The following is a 23,386-nucleotide window of genomic DNA, read 5'->3' on the forward strand; positions in this document are numbered from 1 at the left end:
ACAGCCTGGAAAAGAGCCTGAGAGTCAACATTTCTAAGGAGCTGCAGGTGCTGCAATACTGCTGGTCCACGGATTACACGTTGGGCAGCAAGGGGCTATGGAGTCGATCTTCGTTCAAGGTGCAGGTTACTTCTCTGCCACTTCCTACTTGTGTGACCTTGGGCGAGTTTACTTACCCCTAGTGGTTTAATTTCCTCATCTATAAAACGGTATATGGAGTAAGCAGGATTATAACCTAGGCCTCTAGGAAATAGACACCAATCTACTCACTTTGTATAATTTCCAGCCCCCTAACATCCTCAGACTTGTGGATAAAGAGCAATCAGGACACATTTTAGTATTTGTTATATGTGAGTCTATAGCTTTCACTGTCTTGACAGGATAGGTAACATTCGTTTTAGGCTACTCTTTTTTTTTTTTTTTTTAAACCCACATTTGTTTATTTATTTATTTTTGGCTGTGTTGGGTCTTCGTTTCTGTGCGAGGGCTTTCTCTAGTTGTGGCAAGCGGGGGCCGCTCTTCATCGCGGTGCGCGGGCCTCTCACTATCGCGGCCTCTCTTGTTGCGGAGCACAGGCTCCAGACGCGCAGGCTCAGTAGTTGTGGCTCACGGGCCTAGTTGCTCCACGGCATGTGGGATCTTCCCAGACCAGGGCTCGAACCCGTGTCCCCCGCATTAGCAGGCAGATTCTCAACCACTGCGCCACCAGGGAAGCCCCTAGGCTACTCTTATGGGGCATGCCTTCAAGACACCTGCCCTGCTAGAAGCAAAATCCCACTACAGTGAATCCCATTACGACTGAGTGGGGAACAGTCTGCCAGTTCTGGTGGCTGACCCACAGAAGCAGTGATGTGTTGGTCTGGTTATAGTGACGTCTCTAAATCAGTAACAAAACAAAAAGACTGAAGTAAGGGTCAGGCTAACTCTAAGAGTTAAGTTTTTGAATTTGACATTTCCTTTCTCAAGCAGCAACAATTCTTCAGTTTCCCTTTGCCTGTTGCCACCACAAACAACCCAACTACTCCTGCCAGAAAACAAATGAATAAGATGCCTAAGACCACTGTGGTAGATAACTATGGATTGGCTTGCCCAACCTCTATTCCACCCTTCTTCTAGTTAGAAGGGCTGGAAAGCTAAAAATACTTGTCCAGACTCCCTTACAGCTAGGGATTTTGCACGTGAATTAGAGTCTATGAATTACATTCCTTCATTTGAGATCTGCAAGGTGGACTCAGTGGGTGTTTCTACAAGCAAACACGGTTGTGGAGGTTCAGTGTTGAGTGTCTTCTAGCTTTAAGTATCAGAAAGGATTGACTGGTGGTGGTCTCTTTTCTCCTGTTTTCGACCGTGGATTGCAGCTACAAGTTTTTGTCTTCTCCTCAATTTCCAGAAATCCCCAGATGGGTCATTGTTCTAGAAATTATCCTCAGAGGCCCAGGCTAGAGCCTACTTTAGTCTATTTTGTATACATGTAATTTCCTGAATTAAATCCCTTCATGCCAGCAATATCTAGAGTGATTTCTATTTTATGCCCTGAATTCCGACTGATATGGTCGCTCACCCAAAGAAAATGGTAAAAGATCTAGGAAATTAAAAGAAAATACATAGAGAGGATGTAACTGCCTTCTTCTAGCTAATGCTGGATTCAGAATACTTTTATTGCTTTTAAGATCAACCTGATTCTCCAAGATATATGTCACATCAAGGTGAATCTTGTTTCTTTTTTCTAAATCTCCTCTAAAAGAGGGTAGAAATGTGTATGTACATTATCTGACCTAAATAATCTGGAAATGAAGGGAATAAAAATAGAGGAAACAAAATCATTATTCTGTGAGAGAATGTCACATTTCATGGATTGCATGTCTCCATTAAATCCCAGTGTTTAATAAGAAAAAACATTACCAGTCTGCAGAACATGGAAATAATGTGTTGTTTCTTTACCTGCCCAGCATCCCTTCAGATGAAAGAATCTGCTGTTTCCCTTTCTTCTAATTCAGTCCCTGATGTTGGATAGGTATAGGTGTGTGTGTACCACCTCTCCACACCTACTCCCAGTTTCCAGGGCTGGAAACATGGCCCCAGCCTGGCCAGAGTCAATCCTAGTGTTTTTCTAGAGCAATGAGGGGTGCTCACTACTGAGCTTTTGCCCATCAGGGACTAAAGCCTGCTGCTACTCTGTCCATCTCTAAAATAATGCAGGGAGTCAGCCTTGTGAAGCTTGTGAAGCTTCACAAGAAACCCCAACACCAAGAATAGCAGAGCTGAAATGTGGGAGGAAGAAAGAGGAAGAGGAGGGAAGGACACACTCTGATGCTTTGGATGTACCACTCGAAGAATATTTCAGTGACTTGAGAAAAAAATGGTCTTTTATTTAAGGAAGTTTGAACTAGGTTTTCTGTACTTGAGTCTGCAAGAGTCCTGCTTAATATAAAGTAAAATCCATCAACCCTAACGCATCTCTAGAAGGATTATCAAAAGAAGACGTGGTTATTCTGAATTTCCTTTCCTTAGATGGTTTATCCAGTGAGCTTCTCCCACCTTTCCCTTTAGCTTCAAGCACACTATACCTCCTGCTTCACACACACACAAAATGCAAATTATTGTATAAGGATTTTCTCAATTTCCTGACTAGATTTGAGCCCTGGTCTGATTTAACACACAATGTTCTCTCCACTAGGCTATACAGCCTCAGCATTCTCTGTTAAAATAACTGCTTCACTGGTTAGTGCCTATGCCACAGAAAGAGAAATGGCCGTAATCATTAGTAAGAGTGAGCAACTTAGCCAAGGTTACACATTTAGAAAGTGGTGGAGCCTTGATTCCAGCCCAGGTCTGCCCATATCAATTCCACACATTTCTTAAACATACTGATAACGCATCCCAATCAAAGATGTGTCCCTCCTCCCATCTAAGGCAACGCTTCCAGTCTTCCAGGACCCTATTCAGGCACTTAACCTCTCCCTCTTCTTTATATCCAGCTTGCTTCATAAGTTCCTCACCTCCAGCAGTTAGACATACTCAAGACTTTCCCATTGTAAAATATATAAATAAACCAACTCCACAGTGGTCCTTCCCAATGACTGTATTTATTTGCAGTTATCATCTCTACTTCCTCATCACTGTTCTCATGAAGCCACTTGTTCCAAAGCCACCACCAACTTTTTGGTTATTAAGTCTGAAGCACACTTCTCAGTTCTCATTTTACTTGACTGCTGGAGAATATTTAACAATATCGAATGCTCTCTCATTTTTGAAAGCGCTTTTTCTTTGGCTTCCACTATTGTCATCCCTTAAATATTTTTGCTGTGAGGGATTGTCTCTGGTTTCCTGTACCCTCCCCAGGTGATCTCAATTCCAATTACCAGTTGCATTAGAGACAGTGAATTGTCTCCCGATATTCCCTCTAGTAAGAATTTTAAAAGGTTGCCAATGACAATGCTTTCTTATTCCTTAAAATTTTATCTTACTAAGAGCTCTAGATACATTTAGACAGCTTTTAATCATCTTATTCCTTGTGCATATAACAATAGGAAAACGTAAGTGAAATAAATTGGTTAAGATTCTCCAAGAACTTTACTTCTTTATAGTTACAGTTTGAATCTTTCAAATTAACCTTTAACTCAGAATAATAAATGTCTTTTCCAAAAAATAGTATTGTGATGCAGCATTTCTTAAGCGAGCGCTTCACTCTTCAGGATTTTCTTCCAGACAGCTGATACCCAGTCTGCAAACTTTGATGATCAAAAACATAGGCAATGTCAACACCTGTTCTGATAGGAATTGTAACACCTTATTGATTTGTGAAGTGTTAAAATGTGAAAGAAAAAAATTCTAAGTATCAGTGAAATATGGCAACTCACACTGTTCTGAAGAGGACATGGCTGTAGCTCCAAGCTTTTTACAGAATCTTAAGTTATAGTTTCCTGACAGACAGTGGGGGCACCTCCACAGGCAGAACAAATGGAAAAGGACCTTTCGAAAAAGCCTTTCAGTTGATCTCCTGAGAGTGGAGGAGGGGGCCGGACAGGACAGTGCCCAGGAAGCAAAAGACTAGCGCCTCAGCCTTAACTCTGTGCCTTGCCCGCGGTTATTTGCAAGCTGAGGTGATGACCGTAGCCAGCTATGTGTTTTGAGGGAATCATAGCAATCATAATCCAAAGCCTCACCTAATGACTTTTTCGCTGAATTATGAATGAATGAAGGCCAACAAGCTTAGGGATTTTTTGTTTTGTTTCTTGCAGTAGGGATGATTGGGTTTTTTGAGGCTCATGGTGGGAGGAGTCATATTAACATCTTGTTTTTTTTTTTAGGGCCTCTGAAGGTCCTAATCTCAGCCTCCATACAACACACACACACACACACACACACACACACTACTCTTCTTTATTATTGTTATAGCCTGTAGCACTCTCTGAGATAATCTTATATGTTTATTCTCTGTCTCTTCCCCTTATCATGGAAGCCCCATGACAGCAGGGACCTGATGTCTTGTTCGCTGCTGTATCCCCAGAACTTAAACTAGTGCCTGCCCAGGACACAGCATGTCTAAAGAAACATTTACAGAATGAGTGAACCCCAGAAGTAGGCAGCTAGAAACCTAAGAAGGAAAGAAATGAAAGACATAAAGGGAAATTGGTGGTGAAACTAGAAATTTGGACGCCCTCTCCCCCAACAAAATTTTTAAGAGAACAACTTGAACTGTGCTGATGGCATATATAATTCAGACATCAGCAGACTTCTTGCCCCCAGAATTAGCTCAAATGGCTAATTCCAGTTTGTCCAGGTCTGGAGTTCTGTCAGGTCTGTAAACTCTCAGGGGTTTTCGACCTCAGAGTCCCCTTCAACCCGACCACTGCTTAGGCTCCTCAAGTGCAAATGCTGCCGCCAATTCTCATGCAAAATTCACCCCTTTCACCAATTTGCACAGAGGCACAAAAGACCCAGTCTCAACCATCTTTTTTCTTTTTCTAGTGAACTTTACTGAGGGTTCAGGGAGCGCTCTCATTGTGAAACAGCCTTTGCAAATGCCACCTCCCCTCCTCCTGAGCTCTGCGGAGTGGATTCCTCTCCTAGCTTCCTGCAGGGCTGTTCTGTTACTCGTTCCCCGGGGAGCTCCCTCTCTACTCCAGCAGCATAGCAAACACCTACGCCAGATAAGTACGGGGATTTCCCTAAAACAAGTCCTGCTGAACAGGATGGCCTCCGCATCACTGCACAGGTAACCACTTGAATGACGGTCCTCCTTAAAGAAAGAAGGCAAATGTAGGTAGGGGAAAATCATGCCTCAGTGAAATACAATGCATTGTTCAGAGCACAACTTCTTAGGGTGTCTGATTCTGACTCACTGTCTTTGAGCTATTTATAACTGTAAATTGTAGGTAACTGATAATGCAAATAATTCTTGCCTATATCCATGCAAATACGTTCTGTCTGGTGGAGGTGGAGGGTTCCGGACTCCTAAGGGGAAAAGCCAGTTTTACAGCCCTTTACAAATTCGTTTCTGTAATCCTATTTTTTGGCTTCTCCTTTGAACTGGTTGTAATACCTTTTCTGATTCCCTCATTTACTGAATGTGTTAATTAAAATTTTGGTGTGTTCATTTTACTTTTTCAGCTTTATTGAAGTATAATTGATAAAATCATAAGATGTTAAAAGTACACAATGTGATGATGTGTTCATTTTGTAGTTGCATGAAAGTCATGATTTTTATCTTTTGTTTGAAGGTTACCTTTGTAAAGTATCAGTCAGGGTTCTGGGACAGGAAATGGTAGCGTACTCAAAGGGGAAACTGAAGAGTGTGTGAAGGGACTCTTTCCAGAGGTGTGGGCAGAGTAAAGAGACAGGGCTCGTGAAGCACCCCAATTAACAGGAGAAGGAAACTGGTACCACCTCTAGGGCTCACAGGACATGGGGAGGGAGCTGTGGCCACACTTAAGAGGGACACAGATAATGGCCCAGCAGGAAGGGGCAGGAGAATAAATAGTTGTAACTTTCCTCTTGTCCTCTGAGCCCCATGAAGCCAGAGGGTAAAGGAGACAGGGTGGACATAGTCCAGCTTGTTTCCATGATTTTCAGTCAAATCAGTCCAACAAGAATCATAAAATCTCAGTGAATTTAGAGAATCCCGCCCAAGTCTGCTATAAAGATTTTTATAGAGCCTTACATTACAATTATACTTTATATGTACATAGTTAAATAATATAGCCCTTTGGTAAAAGTTCATAAAAGAGATACCACCCTTTGATCACTTTCTACCTTTGACCCCATATCTTACAGTCTTATGCTCATATTGCTCCCTCTAAAATATTTTTACTACAGTCTTAACAACCGTCATGTTAACAGAGACCTGAAAAAAATCGAATGTTCTCTCCAGTTTCTGGACCCTAAGCCTCTGACCAAGAAGTGAAAAGTTGATGTAATTTTAAATCTATATTTATATACTCATTCTCTGTATATTGGGTGGAAGCTTGGTGAATATACTTTGGAGAAAAGAAAAGTTGGGATTGGTTTCTGGGTGAAAGAACCTTGATATGATAAATTTCAAGCTTTCTGCCCGGCCCTTGTGCTTTCACACAAGTTAATGTTCAGCTGAGCACCTCGACATGCTCGGGTGGAAAACAGCACAGTTGCAAATCAGGGCTGAGGAAGCTGAATAATACCGTGCATGATAGTGTGAGAAGAATTTAGAGCTCAAGGAGTGATCTGGAAGGAAGGGGAGAAGGAGGAAGGCAAAACGACCAGAGGCTGCAGCAGAATCGCAGAGTAGTTGAGGGACTATTTTAAGGATGGCTAATATTCCATTGTAAATTGTTTTCTACCAAATCTTTGGTAAAGTTGGCTTCATGCAAAACATGTACGTGAGTGGTTCTGATCAAACCGTAATAAGGAAATAAATTTTAAAAACCACCAGTAATGATAAAAAAAATAGAGGGCATTTGAGTGTTTAGTATGTCCTGGGCATTGTGCTAACACAGATGGCTAAACTATCTATGTCACAGTCACCCCCAGTGAGACAGATATTATCCCCCCTTTTTCGGTAAGGAGGCTGAGGCTCAGAGAGGTTAAGTAACTCACCCAAGGCCACACAGCCAGTTAACGAAAGAGCCAGGATTTGACCCCAGAATCCAGTCTCTTTTCATAGCACCACATTGCTTCCTAATCATCCTCCCCACAGTGTCCTTAGAAAGCTGTCCTCCAGACTCTAACAGTCATTGACAAGAACCCCCTCCTCCTCTAAGGTTGCCCATTTCACAGTCAAAGGGCTGTAACCAAAGTTCTTCCATGTGTGAGTCAGATCTGTCTCCCTACAGTTTCCACCCACAAGTCTTCCATCTGCTGTCTGGGCCACTCAGAAAAAACCTAATCCTTCTTTTATGGAGCAGGCTAATATTTGAAGATAACGTGTAACATTCTTATACCATGTTGGACTTAGCATAATATGCTTTGTAAAAGCAGGCATATGTGAAAGGGATCCTATCTGAATTGCACATGGCTTTATTCCCAGCCACCTAAAACATGACCTGGTACCTAGGCATTCAACAAATATTCATAGAATGGATGAAGGAAGGCCACATTTGGAGGGTACAGAGTATGGTTGATGGGGCAGCAAACATATAAAAGAGATACCACCCTCTGATTACTTTCTCTACATATCTCATAATCTTATGTTCATACTGCTTCCTCTAAGATATTGTCACCAAAATCATAACAACAACCATTTTAACAGATACCTGAAAGAATTATTAGAGGCACCACTTTTGGAAAATATGTTTGAGTGCTGCTTCCACCCCATCCCCTCAACTGCCTACACTTGTTTCCAGGTGGTCAATGTTCTCCTTCAAGCTAAACCTGTGAGATAATGAAAGCAAGGGCAGTCAACAGATCCCTTAAACTATAACTTGCTTCATCAATCATATCATGTAACCTGCCTTCACTGATCAAACCTGCCTTAACTGTCCCTACAAATTGCACACCCTTCAAGCTTCACATAGCTTAGACAATATATCACAAGACTCCTTTAACCGCCCCCTATAGATAACACCTCTGACGTATGGATCACTATAGTAACGGTTTCAAAAGTTGTTTTTCAGGAACATGGAGCTAGTCTTGCCCAGTTCATATTGGTCGAGATCACCAACTATTCAACTGGGCCTTCTGCAGTGTTGGATAGATGACCTTTTGACATCAGAAGGCCAAAACACCCCACCCTCAGATCATACTAACCCCTCCATTTTCGGAACAAGCATCCCATGAAAAAGCATGTAGCTCAGTTGCGCATGCGCAGAACACCGGTTACCTCACCACCTTACCTCCATTCACCTTTCCCCAGGCCTCAGACCACCCTACTTCTTTATCCCATAAATATCCCAAGCCCCTCGCCTTAGGGTAGGTGGATTTAAAATTTATTCTCCCTTTTCGTGAATAAACCTTTCCTCTGCTGCAAACTTCGGCATCTCAAGAGTTTGTCTTGCTGCACGTTGGGCAAACGAACTCGGTTTGGTAACACCAGTACACCTTAAAAAGAGACTGTCATCTCATTCTTTTCTTTTTTTGATTTGAATTTTATTTATTTTTTTATACAGCAGGTTCTTACTAGTTATCTATTTTATATCTCATCTCATTTTTTTCCAAATAAATATATTTATTTATTTATTTATGGCTGTGTTGGGTCTTTGTTACTGCGTACGGGCTTTCTCTAGTTGTGGAGAGCGGGGGCTATTCTTCGTTGCGGTGCATGGGCTTCTCATTGCGGTGTCTTCTCTTGATGCAGAGCATGGGCTCTAGGCGCACTGGCTTCGGTAGTTGTGGCTCGTGGGCTCTAGAGCACAGACTCAGTAGTTGTGGCGCATGGGCTTAGTTGCTACGCGGCATGTGGGATCTTCCCGGACCAGGGATCGAACCCGTGACCCCTGCATTGGCAGGCGGATTCTTAACCACTGTGCCACCAGGGAAGTCTTCATCTCATTCTTTATACATATACTTTTATACAATCCAAGAACTGACCATATGGAGAAATGAATTATTCTATACCAGTAACTGCTGGATATATATACACATATATACGTGTATATATATATACATATATATGTATATATGTATATGTATACATATATAATATTTATTGTATAATAAATTATACAATAAAATTGATAAACTACACACCCATAGAAAAGTATTTTTGCTGCATCTAGGACATTATAAAGCACTGTGGTTCGATAATATGGGGAAGTAGCAGTGGAGAGAAGGGACAGTGGTGATTTTCACTGTAACTCAGCCTTTGCAACTCTAAGGGATTGAATCAAAATTAGAAATTCTCTAGTCTTATATTCACTATTTAGAAACCTGGAAAGTATGGGGCAACCAAACTGTGACGCTAAGACGACAGAGAGAAGGGCAATCGGAGTGGAGGGAGCCTTTTTAAATACACTGCTGCCCAGGCCGAGAATGCCTGTAGATAACGCTTCAAGTTGGGCTGCCAATTCTCTTCTCCTGGGACGGCGGTCGTTGTGCTATTATTTAGGGCCACACTCTGCAGTGATCACCATTCGTACTTTTGTCCCACTGTTTGGCAACGGTCTGCTCCTGAAACTCTTTGGGTCTCAGTTTCCTCCCCTGTAAATTATTGGGCTTGCATCACAGAGGAGGGTTTCTGGAACACGCTCACAGCAGGACACCGTGGCGCCTGGAAGCGGAGCTAGGCCCCGCCCTTGAGCCAGGCCCCGCCCTTGAGCCTTTCGGCTGAGGCTGGAAGGGCGGGGGAAGCAGGAAGGTGGGTTTTGTTCCCAAAGGGCATGGGAGGGCGCACTACACAGCGCCGGGCCTCCAGGCGCCCGCGCCCTCCCTGCCGCTCTCCCTGCCGCTCTCCGGGCCCCGCCCCGCGGCGCGGGGGGCCGGACTCTGACCCCGGGGCGGCCCGGCGCGCGCTCCCCGCCTCCTCCCCGCCTCCCTCTCTACCCCCCCCCGGGCCCCGCCCAGCGGCGCGGGAGGGGCCGGGCTCCGGCGAAGGGGGCGGTGGCCGCGGCGGTGACAGCCGCTCCCCGCCCCCGAAGCCGCCACGTCCCTCACGTACCACCCGGACGAGCTGCGGAGCGGCGACCGCGCCGGGGCTCCGGCTCCTCCGGCGGGGCTCGGCATGAGGCTGGCGCGGCTGCTGCGCGGAGCCGCCTCGGCCGGTCCGGGCCCCGGGCTGCGCGCCGCCTGTCCCACCGTCAGCCGCAGCCTCACCTCGGACTCAGGCTCCGGCCCGGCGCCCGAACGCGGCGTTCCGGGCCAAGTGGACTTCTACGCGCGCTTCTCGCCGTCCCCGCTCTCCATGAAGCAGTTCCTGGACTTCGGTGAGTGCGGCCCGGACCTCGGGCCTTCCTGCGCAGCCCCAGCCGGGAGCTGCGACTGGTGACCCCGGCCGGGCCCGGCCCGCGCGGACGCCCTCTTGTCTTCTGAGCGCCCCACTCAGCGTCTCTCCCCCGGCGCCTTAGGCGCCTCCTTCCTCCCTCGCGGATGGATCTTTCTGCTCAGGTGCAGGGGCAGGCGAGATAGCTGGAAGCGTGTGGTTTTTTTTGCCGTGTGTTGTTGAAAAACAAACCCGGGGGCCGAGGACGGAATGACCCCCGCCGCCTTTCAGCGCCCGTGTGCACCTCCGCGCTCTCAGCCTGGCTGTTTCGGAAGAGCGCAGCTCCGGTGGGAAGCGAGTGTGCTGACACCTCCGGGAGTTGCGTTGGGATTCTGCAGAGTGCTGATAAATGTTTAGTTTTGCATATGATGATTGCATAAAAGTGGCGTGCTGATAGGGGAAGCAGGTTATAACTGGCCCAGTGTTTCAGAGAATGTTTTCTTGCCACTGGCTTAGGAGTTTCCGCCAATGGCACATTCATTTCGTCAACAAACTCTGGAGCACGTGTAAAGTGCGTGAGTACAATATGCTGTGGGGTTTGTTTACCAAAGTGACTATCCACTTTCCTCTTCCTCGGATGGGTGCTTCCTGGTTTTCTCTAGAAAGGATGCAGAGGAATTGCAAAGTCAGGCATTTAACTTTGACTTCTCATATGGGGTCGCTAAGGGGAAACGGGGAAAACTAATAAAGTCAAAATTTTGAGTAGGCAAAGTTATCTTTTGCATTTTGAGTGCTGTTTGGTCACTAACGGATCACTAGTGGCTTGAAAGATACCACCATGGTATCTTTTGGTATCTTAAACTTGTGGTTTACAGTGGCAGTTTTGTTTGGCTCAGAGCTCTTGGTTTTTGTTTTTACTTTAAAATGACTCTAGTGTGATTAAGGGGTGAATTTGGCCTTGTTCCCAAGTATGTCATTGAACTTTCACAAGAAAATGTTTTAATACGATAATTCCTGCTATTGACAATCTAGTTTTTGCTAAGGATGTCTCTTGCTAAAACAGCAAGATTAAATCAGTGAGTTTAAAATGCATTACTGAAATAACAGGGCTTTTTAGTTTAACTTAAAGTGAAACTGCTTGCCAAAGGAGATTCTACAGCTGTTCTGCTTAACATCTTGAGATAGGAATGGAGGAGGAAGCAGGTTGCTTTCCAGGAATCAAACAATTGAATAGGACCTGCTGGGGGAGAAGCTTGAAGATGGTTGCTGAACAGGCATTGGTATTTTTTGCTTTCTGTTGCCTGAAAGACTCTTCTACGTTTACTCTTTGCTTATGGCAATTAGTATAGTGGTTCTGCGTGGAATCAATGCATCTTCCTGTGAACATGTCAAAATTTCCACTATTTCTTAGGGAGGTTCTTCTCATAAACCTAGAGTTAAGAAACAGATTTTTTTAATGATAGCAACAACAGGTTGTATAGGATAGGTTTTTGCAGGTCCTACGTTAATTAGACTCTGTGACTTGCTTAGGCTTGCTTAGGTTGTCTTAGTTCTAAGATGGGAGATGTGAGTAATGGAGATAAGAAAGTATCCTCATTGCTGCTCTACAGCGTGGTTGGAAGGTCAGTTGGAAGGTCATTCAGGCTATCTTGTCCCTTGCCTCCTCTTCCTTGCCCTATCATTATGGTGATGCTACCACTTGCCAAATAACTCCCTCTGTGTTTCTCCCTGCCTTCTGGCCTCCACTTACTGCTGTTCCCACTGTGTTTGGTTTCAGGATCTGTGAATGCTTGTGAAAAGACCTCATTTATGTTTCTGCGGCAAGAGTTGCCTGTGAGATTGGCAAATATAATGAAAGAAATAAGTCTTCTTCCAGATAATCTTCTCAGGACACCATCAGTTCAATTGGTGCAAAGCTGGTAAGATTCCCTGTCTTGTGTTTGCAATTTCGATAGAGTTGTAGACTTTGCCCAAAGTTAAAGCAAATACTTTTTTACTCTTCAGTGGAATCTTAAGGTAGTGGCAGCATTCCTCCTCCTTTGTTTGGATGTATCTGGGCTTATCCCCTGAATCCTGGGCTGTACTACTTTTTGGTTTTGAAAAAAACAATCAGAACTGCACAGAAATGCAAACACTATATTTAAGATTTGTGTTATTAAATCTGCAGAGATGTTAGTTTATAATGTAATAAAAATATCTACCGTATGTTGATAGTTAGGGATTTATATACATTACTTTTAATGCCTTCAATAACCCTGCCCAGTAGGCATGATTACCTCCATTTTATAGATGAGAAAACTGAGGCACCTACAGATTAAGTCCTTTGCCCAAGGCAGTACCAGTGGAGCTGGGATTCAAACGCAGATTTGTTTGTTTCTACTGCCCCATGCTGTGGTCAGATTAATAAAATGTATTAAAGGGTGTAAATATTTTTTATAAACTGAATTTATTTTATTGAAGTATATTTTTATAAATCACAAAAGTTAAAATCTTTACTCTACCATTTAAAAACAATTAGAAGTTATTAGAAATTGTGTAGAAACTATGATCTCTCTTTTAAAAAATGACAGTAGAGGTATTAAAAGTGCACACATATGTGGCCACCTGTGTACAGCCTTTCTTGTTAATGATATTAAAAGTGTTATTCTCTTAAGCACTATACATTTCAAACAAATGAGTTTGCCAGATTTCAGTCTTAAATGGAAAAAATTGAGCGGCAAGACATTTTCCAATTATGATTCATGGAGATCCTAGCTTTCCTGTTGTAGGCATTATAGTTTTGGGAGAAGCTGATCTAATGTCAGTTTTTTAAAATAAATGAAAGAAGTATGATTGCTACATAAATGATAATCAGACGCCATTTAGTCCAAGAATGTAACAGTTAGAAATGTGGTTTAAGTAATAGGAACTCTGATGGAAGGGGGACATACAATTTTCTTTGGAGGCTTATTCCTGTTTGTTTGTTTTTTTAATTCATTAAAAGTAGAATATGCTGCATTTTGAAATCTTATCTGTGCCTAACACATTGTAAGTGTTAATAATTTGATGCCAAAAACTCGGCCTCTGTGCACTGGTGCCGAATCAAATCTTGAAGACAAGAGTTTTGGGAGAAGTAGGAAAGAATAACTTATTGCTTTGCCAGGCAAAGGGGGACACAGCGGGCTCATGCCCTGAAAAACTGTGTCCCAACCCAGGGAGATTTGGTGATTACAGCAGTGGTTCAAGGGCAGGGTTTGCTGATAAGGATCAGGATATGTGCAGGGCCTTCAGTCCTTTAATCTGGCCTCAGGTGGTCTCCTGATGAGCTTCCTGAGGTTATCAAACTGTGACCTTCTCTGGATTAAAGAATGCTAACATATTCCATTTGTCAGGGGTTTTAGTTCTGTAAAAAAGCTCAAAGATATTGTTATGTGTATCCCTTGAGGAGGAACCAGAACCCTGCCCCAAGGCTGCACTGTGGTTTCTTGGCTGCTCCTCCCTTGTCTCTGCATCCCCTCCCTTCCCTGATTACCAACTTTTTGGACCTGCCCTTTGGAACTCAGGGAAGGTCGTGGAGGCTGGAGTCTATTCCCTACAAACTCGAAACAGGGGACACGGAAAGGCTTCCATGCCCAGGAGCCCCACAGCGTCCTGCTTGGTTTCAGTATCTCTTGAATAAAGAGCGTAATTGTTCTTGCCAATAAAGAGAAAAGTAAGTGTTAAGTCATAACAGTAGACATCAGAATCACTTGACTTTGGAATGTGTTGGCATGCTGTAAGGCATATTGCTTGTCAGAAACAACTTTCCAAACCAACATGTGGATTTACAGATTTTTAAAACACTTTCATTGCCCCTGGATGCCTGCTAAGTTATGGCAGTTGTAGATCAAGCCAAAGCAGACCTTACACTACTGATGGTCATTGAATGATAGGTGTTTTGGCTCTGGTGCTGCACTGCCACTGTGCTCCTCAGCATGACCTTCAGAGAGTCATTTGGCTTCCCTCATTTTGCTCCTTTACCAGGTGATTTGCTCCCTTGAATTGTTAGGTAAATTAAAAACCTGCATTTTCATGACTTTTGTGTTTTTGTTCAGTTGTTTAAAAGAACCACGTGTTAGATTGTAAACTTTCAATAAACATCTGTTGACTGGACACAAACATCTAAAATTAAGTTTTTAAAGCAGAGGCATTTAAGTTAGACTCTTATACCAAGGTAGGCTGGCCTCCACATTTTACTGAGACTAAGACAAGTTAAGTCATTTGCCCAATATCACATAGCTATTGGTGACAGACTCAGTTCTCATAACAGTCAGTATTTACACTGTAAGGTACAGTGGTAATTTTAAGAAATTTAAAAACTATCTTAGAGTATAGAACTTTAAAAAAAAAAAAGAAGTAGGAAATCTTAAAATTCTTAAATCAAATTTAACCTAAGCTTTTAGGAGAAAACATGTACCTTCTTCTAATTATTGTCACGCACTTTGCTTGAATGTGAATGGGTATAAAAATCCTACTTCAACCATAATTCGTTAAAAATTAATTAAAAATTAAGAAATGTTAAAAATGCCTTTTGAACATTGTCACAATATTGAAGTTTCAAAATGTAAAAGAACAGCTTTACGAGGGGTTGATTTGCATTTTAGGTATATCCAGAGTCTTCAGGAGCTTCTTGATTTTAAGGACAAAAGTGCTGAAGATGCTAAAACTATTTATGAGTAAGTACACAGTTTTGACCCTATTCTGCACACAATTTTTATACTGTTTGAACATCGTATAAAAAATGTAAAGGTATTGAGCTTATACCTGCTGTTGGGTCACTTTAGAAAAATTGATTAACTTTTAGTTTCCCACTACTCTAGAACATATGGTTGGTATATGTGTCTATAGCAGCCCATACAGGCCAATCAGGTAACATAAGTTCGTAAATTGGGCTAGGCATAAGAAAAGCTTCATGTTCCTCTTAACTCTAGTGTAAAGAAAGATACAATTCAAATGTGATGACCAATATGGAAATCTAGATGTGGCCTCAGTGCCACTTGGATGATAGGGGGCTGGTGAGGACTCTTGACCTGGAGAGTGCATGCTTCTAAAGGACAGCCATCTCAGCTCCGCTGATCATTGCTGAGCAGAAACACTGCCCAGATCATCTGACCTGTGTGTGTGTGTAAGAAAAACTGCAAGTCTAGTTTTTTTAAAAGTAAAATCTCCTAATTTTGAAAGATTGGAAGTTAATTAAATTTTTAACAAACACTGAAGGCCTACAAAAACTTGTCTATGGGTCTCTAGTTTATGACCAGTGGTCTGTGAGACAGTGTAAGTAATGTGACCTGTTTAATGATCAACATACCAGGACTAATAAGCCCCATAGTCCCCTAAGGAAAGTTACCTGCTTATTCCGGTGAATGTTGCTCAGAACTTAAAGACTACCTCTTTTGTTGTCCTCCGAGTGCATTACACAATTTTTTTTTTACTGTCTTTAAAGGTGATAGCAACATTTCACTTTTTAAACATGATTTTGGTCTGAAAATAACATCAAGAATTTACTCTGTGTCTAGGTATGCAGCATAGTTTACACAGATGATGTCATTTAATCTTTAAAATAACTCTACTGAGGTAATACTGTCTGTGCACAAAGAGGTTAAGTAACATAAGATAGCATTAAGGTCACAGAGATAGCAAATGGATTTGGACCCCCTCAGTCTTACTTAAAAGTAAACATTATGCTGTAGAACCTTCTGGGAAAAGTTATTCAGAGCTGAATTTTAAAAAATAAGGTGAGCAGCCAGGCAGAATACTGCTGGTTTGGGTTTTGACAAAAGAGAGAGATGTGAAATAAATGATTAAGGAGTGACTAGAAATGATGAGTTGATTGTTGTTTTTGAGGAGTTTTGTTGTTTGTATTTTGGATTAACAGTTTGGTTTCGAAACTAATTACAAGCTAGGAATTCCAAAAATGTTTTGAGTAGTGAGAGCATCATTGGAATAGGTTAATAGCATTCAAGATGATGACTTTGAATGAGAAAGCACTCGTTTGGAAGTGTAAATTCTTATGGGTATATTACAAGGTGGATTTTGTTACTTCATAACTAAGACTTCTGTCCTCTTTTATTTAGTTCTTTAAATTAACCATGCAATAATGTCTTCTGAATGATAGAAATGGGAAGCCTGGATGGCTTGAAGATTTTTCTTTGAACACAACATTCACCTTTTCTTCTCCCATTTTTTTAAACTCATTGGATGAATGGACTTAGAATTCTTTTCTACTTTTCTAAGTGGCCCTTTCTCTTTTTGAACCTGGGGAATAGTGCCAAAACAGACAGCCTTTATTGGCTCATTCATCTTCATTCCTTACAGAGCATGTGTTCCCTAGAAGCAAGTGCTCTGTCTTCCCTTACGCTGAATGTCCCTGGGTCCATCCTCATAGCAAGTGCTCAGATAATCTTAGTTAATAATGGTTAAAGAAAACCCTTCACATTTGTAGGATTGTGTTTTGTGGCAGCCTTACTTTTAGGAGTTCCAAGAAAATAATTACATCTCACAAGTTCTATTTTGGAGTTTCTTAACATCTTCATAGATGTGGTATATTTTATCATCTGAAATATATTTAAATAAGTGTAAGAAAACATGCACCAATGCTTCTTTTACTGAATTAGGGCTTCCTTGCCTAGTATAATTGAGTAAACTTAGATTTTAATATCCCATTCACTTGCCAAAATATTTGGCTGTTTTAACAGACAGGTTTGTTTAGCTTTACAGATACTGTGATACGGATCAGGAACCGACACAATGACGTGATTCCCACGATGGCTCAGGGTGTGATTGAATACAAGGAGAGCTTCGGGGTGGATCCTGTCACCAGCCAGAATGTTCAGTACTTTTTGGATCGTTTCTACATGAGTCGCATTTCAATTCGAATGTTACTCAATCAGCACTGTAAGTGTCTGGAAGTCAAGAGAAGAAGCTAAATAAGATGTGTTGGTATATTTTAAATTTATTTAGAAAATTTCCTTTTAGGGCGAACATTTAATTTTACTTTTTCACATATTAAGAAAAGCAAATAGACTGCCGTACAAAGGAGGTTTTTTTAAATTGAGTTTTTATGTTTAACATTATGTAAAATACTATGTTTATGTTTAAGGAAAATACTTGTTCTACTGTTTGCTACCAATTAGAGAAACAGTATTCAAATCTGGACAGGGGCATTAGATATTTTAGCTTATTTTATTTGTTTTTTATTTTTTGATAGCTTTATTATTTGGTGGAAAAGGCAAAGGAAGCCTGTCTCATCGAAAACACATTGGAAGCATAAATCCAAACTGCAATGTGGTTGAAGTTATTAAAGGTAAGTACCTTTCTCCTTTCAGAAAAAATGAAAAAATCAAAATTGAGTGTTATTTCTTGCTATTAAAGTAATTATTTATATCATAAGATAAAATGTTAAGAGTGAATGTATGGGTTTGAATATAACTTTATAATGCAAACTGTGCACTATGAATAGGACAAATGTTTTGTTGATACAGTGTTTTGTTAGGCAGAGTGTGGTGATATTATGAGGCTATCTGTTGACTTCAAAATATGTCCTCCTCCCCCCTTTCTAATTCCCTATATTGGAGCCATAATTCATAATAGTTTGGTTTGCATCTTCCCACACTTTTTTGTGTTTGTACCGTGTATACTCGCACACATACATAATTGTTGCTCTTATATTGTTTGTTGTTTTTGGAAAATGGGGTACTTTGTGTATATTTTTCTACAAGTTTACAGACATTGTACCATGTGCAGTACATATGGATATACACCAGGTTATTGAATGGCCATTACGGATGTATCAGAATGTATTAATCCATCCTCCTATTGATGCCTATTTCGGTTGTTTTAAATTTTCTATCATCAACAGTACTGCAGTGGACATCCTTAGATATGTGCTGACTTTTGCTAGTATTTTAGAAGGCAAGATTCCTAGAATCAAAAATATTTAAAGTGCATTTAAAATTTTGATACCTCCAAAAACGTATCAGTGAATGAGAGTGGCTATTCCCTAAACCCTTACCAACTCTAAATTTTTGTTATCTGTATTGTAAATATTTTCTTCAGCCTTCTGGTTTTCTTTTTACTTTGTTTATGGTGTCTTTTCCCATATAGATATTTTAATTTTTTGTGATCATATCTGTCATTTTTTCCTTTGTGGCCTTTAGGCTTTGTCATGTCGTACTTAAAAAAGACCTTCCCCAAACTAAGATTATTAAAGGCTATTTTTTTCTATAGAAAGTTTTAAAATTTCTTTTGTCTATATACTATTGCCATCTTAATGCATGAAACAGACATAAATTTATTTAACGACTTTTTTGTTTTGATTCACACTAGATGGCTATGAAAATGCTAGGCGTCTGTGTGATTTGTATTATATTAACTCTCCCGAACTAGAACTTGAAGAACTAAATGGTAAGCCTGATGCCTTTTCCTTAATGATTAGTGTTATGATTACCAGAGAAGGAATGATAAGAAGAATTTAGATTTGTTTTAATTAAAAGAACTTTTCATCAACTTCTTCATTGGATATGAAAGCTGAGGGAGAGCAAATCGTGTTAAAAAATATATGTATTTATGTGTGTGTGTACATATATATATTTTTTAATTTAGTTGAATCCTTTCTGAAAGACATTTTGGCTTTTTCTTCCCCATTTTCCTTATTTTTAATTGATAATATTGATTCTTTGCTTATTTTTGATTTTCTGGTTAGTCATAGAAAAAAGTGATGCCGAGAAAATTACATCTGACTTTTATATGTACTTCAATAATGTATGGTTTACCCTTGAAGATTTCTATTTCCTGAGTTGTAAATCATTTTTTATTGTTGAGGAAGTAAAAAGACTGGAGATGTAAAAGAGGAAAGAAAGATGCTCATCTATATGAGAATCTGATTATTTCTGATGGTCTTCTTTTTACCCTGACTAGTGCCTTTTAGACAAAAGGTTTAGATGCCTTGGAAGGAGATTGATGAGTCTCCCTGTTTTTCCTCGAGGTAGGGTAGTTTGATAGAGGGACAAACATTTCCTAAGTTAAAATCACCCTTAAAGAAGAATAAAATTAAATAGGCTTTACTGAGTTGTATTCTGGACCTTAGAGTGGGAGGGCAGTGGAGGAAGTTGCCCCATTGAAAATAGAATTGCCTGGTTTTCTAAAGCCATATGGTACCATTCAGTAAATAAGAACCACAATGCACAAATGATAGTTTGGGAACCTGAACTGCTGTGAGCAGTTTCCAGGTGTACTGTCCATGTTTCCAAGGGACAGTTTATTCAGTGGAGAGTCCAGTTTATTGGCTGAATTAGAATTCTAAGGTATGGAGACTCTTACTCCTTTACTAAAAGTTCTGCTTTACTTATTATCTGCCCTCTACCCCCAGCTGGACTCCTATTAAATGTTTGAATGTAGAATTAGTAGTCCTTGATAAATTGATGCTAGCTCAAAGTTTTTATTCAGATTTATATCCGTTGAAGTGCCTAAAATAAAAACATTCCACCTGGGTGAAACAATTAAAAAATGGCTTTTTAAAGAAAGAATGTATTTATGTGGGTTGGACCAACTAGATTTTAACACTTCTTTTTGGAAGGTAAAATTCCGACCTTAAGGCTGAGTGTCTTAAACAGACTCACCGTTGTAGACAAGAATGGGAAGATGGGTTGCTAGATCATTATGCAGGATTGCAAGAGTGAGTGCAGGACTCATGTTGTCACAGTCAGTTATAAATTTGTGTGAGCATTGGGTTCAAACACTGATTCAGTGAAGAACTGGTGTGGCCCTTCTCCCCCAAATAGTACTATCTTCCATAGTAAATGTTTTCTTTTCATCACTACACAATATATTCTTTAAAATGCTCTAAGCACATCTCTCTGTACTTTCATATTTTTCTCTTCTGCTCTGTAGCAAAATCACCAGGACAGCCAATACAAGTGGTTTATGTACCATCCCATCTCTATCACATGGTGTTTGAACTTTTCAAGGTTTGTAAAATAGTATTACATCACCTTTATCAGTCCTTTTCTAAGGTTAGGAATCTGCTTTGAAAGTTTAAATACTGTACCACATTTTCCTCAGTTTCATTAAAAGATACCCTTTCATGTTCGGTGTCATGTCACATCACTGGAGATCAGCTGTTTGTCAACACTCACGGGCCCCTCAGTTTAGTGGTAAGCTCAGACCTGGGACTCAGAAAGACCTGGATTTGAATTCCAGTTCTGCCACATAGTATGTGTGTGACCTTGGGCAAGTCACTCAACCTTTCTGAGCCTCAGTTTTCTCCTCTGTAAAACAAGGATAATACTATCTAGGTTATTATGAAGAGAATAACATACTAAATTCGAATACAATGGCAGCACACTGTAGGTGCTCAATAAAGTTTTATTTATATTTTTACAAAACAAAATATTTAGAAGAATGATTCTCAACTTTCACCTCTAAAGGACCAGTCCCACTGTTACATGCATTGTTTTTTTTTTTTTGAGAAAGTCATTTATATTGACTTACAGGACTTCTGCTGTTATTTTTGCTCTTTACAACAAGTTTTGAAAACTAAATACAATTATGCTAATAATATTGGGAGTACATTTTTTCTCATCAACACACCAATGACACTTGCTGGTAGACAGGAAAGTGAGTAATGAGGAGTGGTACAGGTCCACGTGGCTGAAAATGACACCCCAAATCAAGCCTGTAGTCTCTCTCAGTGTGGTTACCATGTCTTCAGCCAAGAGCCTGTGGAAGAGAGAAGAGGTGGCTTTCAGCCTGATCATGAAAAAGAAAAATACAGTGTAACACAGAAAAACTGGTTGACTGTCTTAGAATAGCAAAGACTGAAGAATGTTCTTGGTTCTAAGACAGCAAGAACGTATCGAATATCTTAACAAAAATCTTTCTACCAAAGTGGTTAAATGAATAAACGATTGGCACTTCAAGGATTAAAAGTAACTTTTTTCCTTGAAATTGCAGTCACATAAAGATCTTGTTCCCCATGATGCTTAATAAAAGAAATATTACCATATTATATAACAGATTTTATATTATGTCAATGATAATGGCTTCTGTCTGAAACCTGATCTTAAATGGCCTTTGGTAGAGATGACAGAATCTCCTCCTCAGGGGACTCAATCCTGATTGGTGTTCCAGGGCCACACACTCTTATTTCCAAGTTCAGTCCTGTCTTTTGCCTTTTAAACTGTATCTAGTCTTAGCAGTTCCTACTCCAATGCTACATGTCATGTTATCGCTTAGTGCTTACGATATGTTGGCACTGTGTACCCTGTATCCTTTAGAAATTTGTCAAAACAGTTTTACAGTGTAAATACCCTAGTTTCAAACTAGTGGTAACTTGGATTCATTTCTACATCATAATAAGACTTGCTATTAATACTAAATGAAAAAATTGTTTTTTCTTAAAGCAATTTATGACAATTAAAATGGTTCTTTAAAATGGAGATGAAACTGTTTTCAAAAAACAAGGTTTGCCCATTATCTACCAAATTATAAAAATATTTGGGTAGAATTTTCTGCTTTCATGCAAAACTACTTAAAAGTGTCAAGAAGTCTGGTTTTGGAAAATGTGCAGAATTTAGTTGGGATCTTTAAATATCTACCAAGTCCTTCAAAACTGACTTATTTTTTTAAAAGTAATTCTTTAAATATGGTTATAAGAATTATGATTCTCTGGCATATTTCCATTGAATTAAATTTTTAGAAAAATTTCAAGTAGTGCATATGTACTTGAAAATTGTAATTAGTTTCTCTCTTTAAAGTTGCATTTTTAATGTAACCCTTATGTATTTCAGAATGCAATGAGAGCAACGATGGAGCATCACGCCGACAAAGGTGTTTACCCGCCTATTCAAGTCCACGTCACACTGGGTAATGAGGATTTGACTGTGAAGGTAAATGCTGTTCTTTGTTTATTTTTTTAAATTGATGTACAGGCATGCACATATTTTCTAGAAGACAATTTATTCTTAGGAGAAAGGAATTCTGTAACTAATTGATAATAAGCGCACTGCTTCATTTATCTGGCAGGTTATGTAATATTCCCTTGAGTCTGTTTCTATTCTGGTCCTTCATCCAGATGATTCAAGTTAAAGTAAATCCTGGAGACAGACAGTTTAGCAGAATCATGAATGTCCACTTTGGTATCTACTTGGATAAGTAAAATCTAAAATATTTGGGTATTTGTTGTGTTATGTAGATAGTACATAATTTTTCATTTTTAAACAATGCTTGTTATCTACTTTTGTTTCATTTGATTTTCATAGCAAATTTTAGTTAAGAGCAAAGGTAATTTTATTCTCAATTTTACAGATATGAAACTAGACACAGTGATTAGCTCATTATTAGATGGCCAATAAATGACACAGGACATGAAATCAGTCTTTTGACCTGAGTGCCAGGCCTTCTCTACTACATTTTTCAGATAGTCCAGTTTCTTAGAGTATGATGATGTTTCTCTCTTTAAAATAGTCATTTTAAATTTTGTATTAAATTAATAAATGAAGAGCGTATAAAAATCAAATATGTCAGGTCCTTGCCATTTGTAGGTTACTACTCAGAGATAGTCTTTTAGTTATTTCTTCTGGTATTTAACTAGTTTAAAGTAGTATTCTAATATTGCTATTTCTGAAATTAGAAAATTTTAAATAGCTAACATCAGCTTTCAGTTATAGTAGCTGAGAAGTTAGCTCTCTTAGAGCATCTCCCCTCTTTCTCCTCCCCCAGCCTCAATTGCCATTTTCCTAGCATTTAAGTTCATATGTGGAATTATAGACCAAAAATAATCATCTTGCAGAACTTTTGAAGGCATCTACTGTTCCTTTTTTTCTTAAGTATACAATTCAGTGGTTTTTAGTTTATTCACAAGGTTGTACAACCATACCACTGTCTAATTTCAGAACATTTTCATCACTCCCAAGAAAAAACTCAATGTTCGTTAGCAGTCACTCCCCATTTCCCCCTCTCCCCAGCCTTTGGCAACCACTAATCCACTTTCTGTGAATGGATTTCCCTGTTTTGGACATCTTTTAAAAATGCAGTCATACA

At 40.0% G+C, this 23,386-nt stretch overlaps 1 protein-coding gene and 1 long non-coding RNA gene across 4 annotated transcripts in view; one reads left to right on the top strand and one right to left on the bottom strand.

Moving 5' to 3' along the window:
• Window positions 1-10,820, bottom strand: part of LOC132369015 (uncharacterized) — a 37,251-nt gene extending 26,431 nt beyond the window's left edge. For both annotated transcript variants that reach the window (XR_009504216.1, XR_009504215.1), the window contains exon 1: window positions 10,225-10,820. This is a non-coding gene — a long non-coding RNA (uncharacterized LOC132369015). The remainder of the gene's footprint in view (window positions 1-10,224) is intronic.
• Window positions 9,989-23,386, top strand: part of PDK1 (pyruvate dehydrogenase kinase 1) — a 45,770-nt gene continuing 32,372 nt past the window's right edge. Inside the window, exons 1-8 of one of the 2 annotated variants that reach the window (XM_059928109.1) lie at window positions 9,990-10,334; window positions 12,108-12,249; window positions 14,953-15,024; window positions 17,058-17,242; window positions 17,556-17,651; window positions 18,674-18,751; window positions 20,237-20,313; window positions 22,135-22,233. In XM_059928109.1, the coding sequence (XP_059784092.1) occupies window positions 10,133-10,334; window positions 12,108-12,249; window positions 14,953-15,024; window positions 17,058-17,242; window positions 17,556-17,651; window positions 18,674-18,751; window positions 20,237-20,313; window positions 22,135-22,233 (951 nt within the window). In that variant the 5' untranslated portion in view covers window positions 9,990-10,132. Of the gene's footprint in view, window positions 10,335-12,107; window positions 12,250-14,952; window positions 15,025-17,057; window positions 17,243-17,555; window positions 17,652-18,673; window positions 18,752-20,236; window positions 20,314-22,134; window positions 22,234-23,386 lie in introns of both variants that reach the window. The other variant, XM_059928110.1, reaches the window with a different exon arrangement.

The sequence above is a fragment of the Balaenoptera ricei genome, chromosome 7, assembly GCF_028023285.1.
Source record: "Balaenoptera ricei isolate mBalRic1 chromosome 7, mBalRic1.hap2, whole genome shotgun sequence".
Classification (NCBI taxonomy): Eukaryota; Metazoa; Chordata; class Mammalia; order Artiodactyla; family Balaenopteridae; genus Balaenoptera; species Balaenoptera ricei.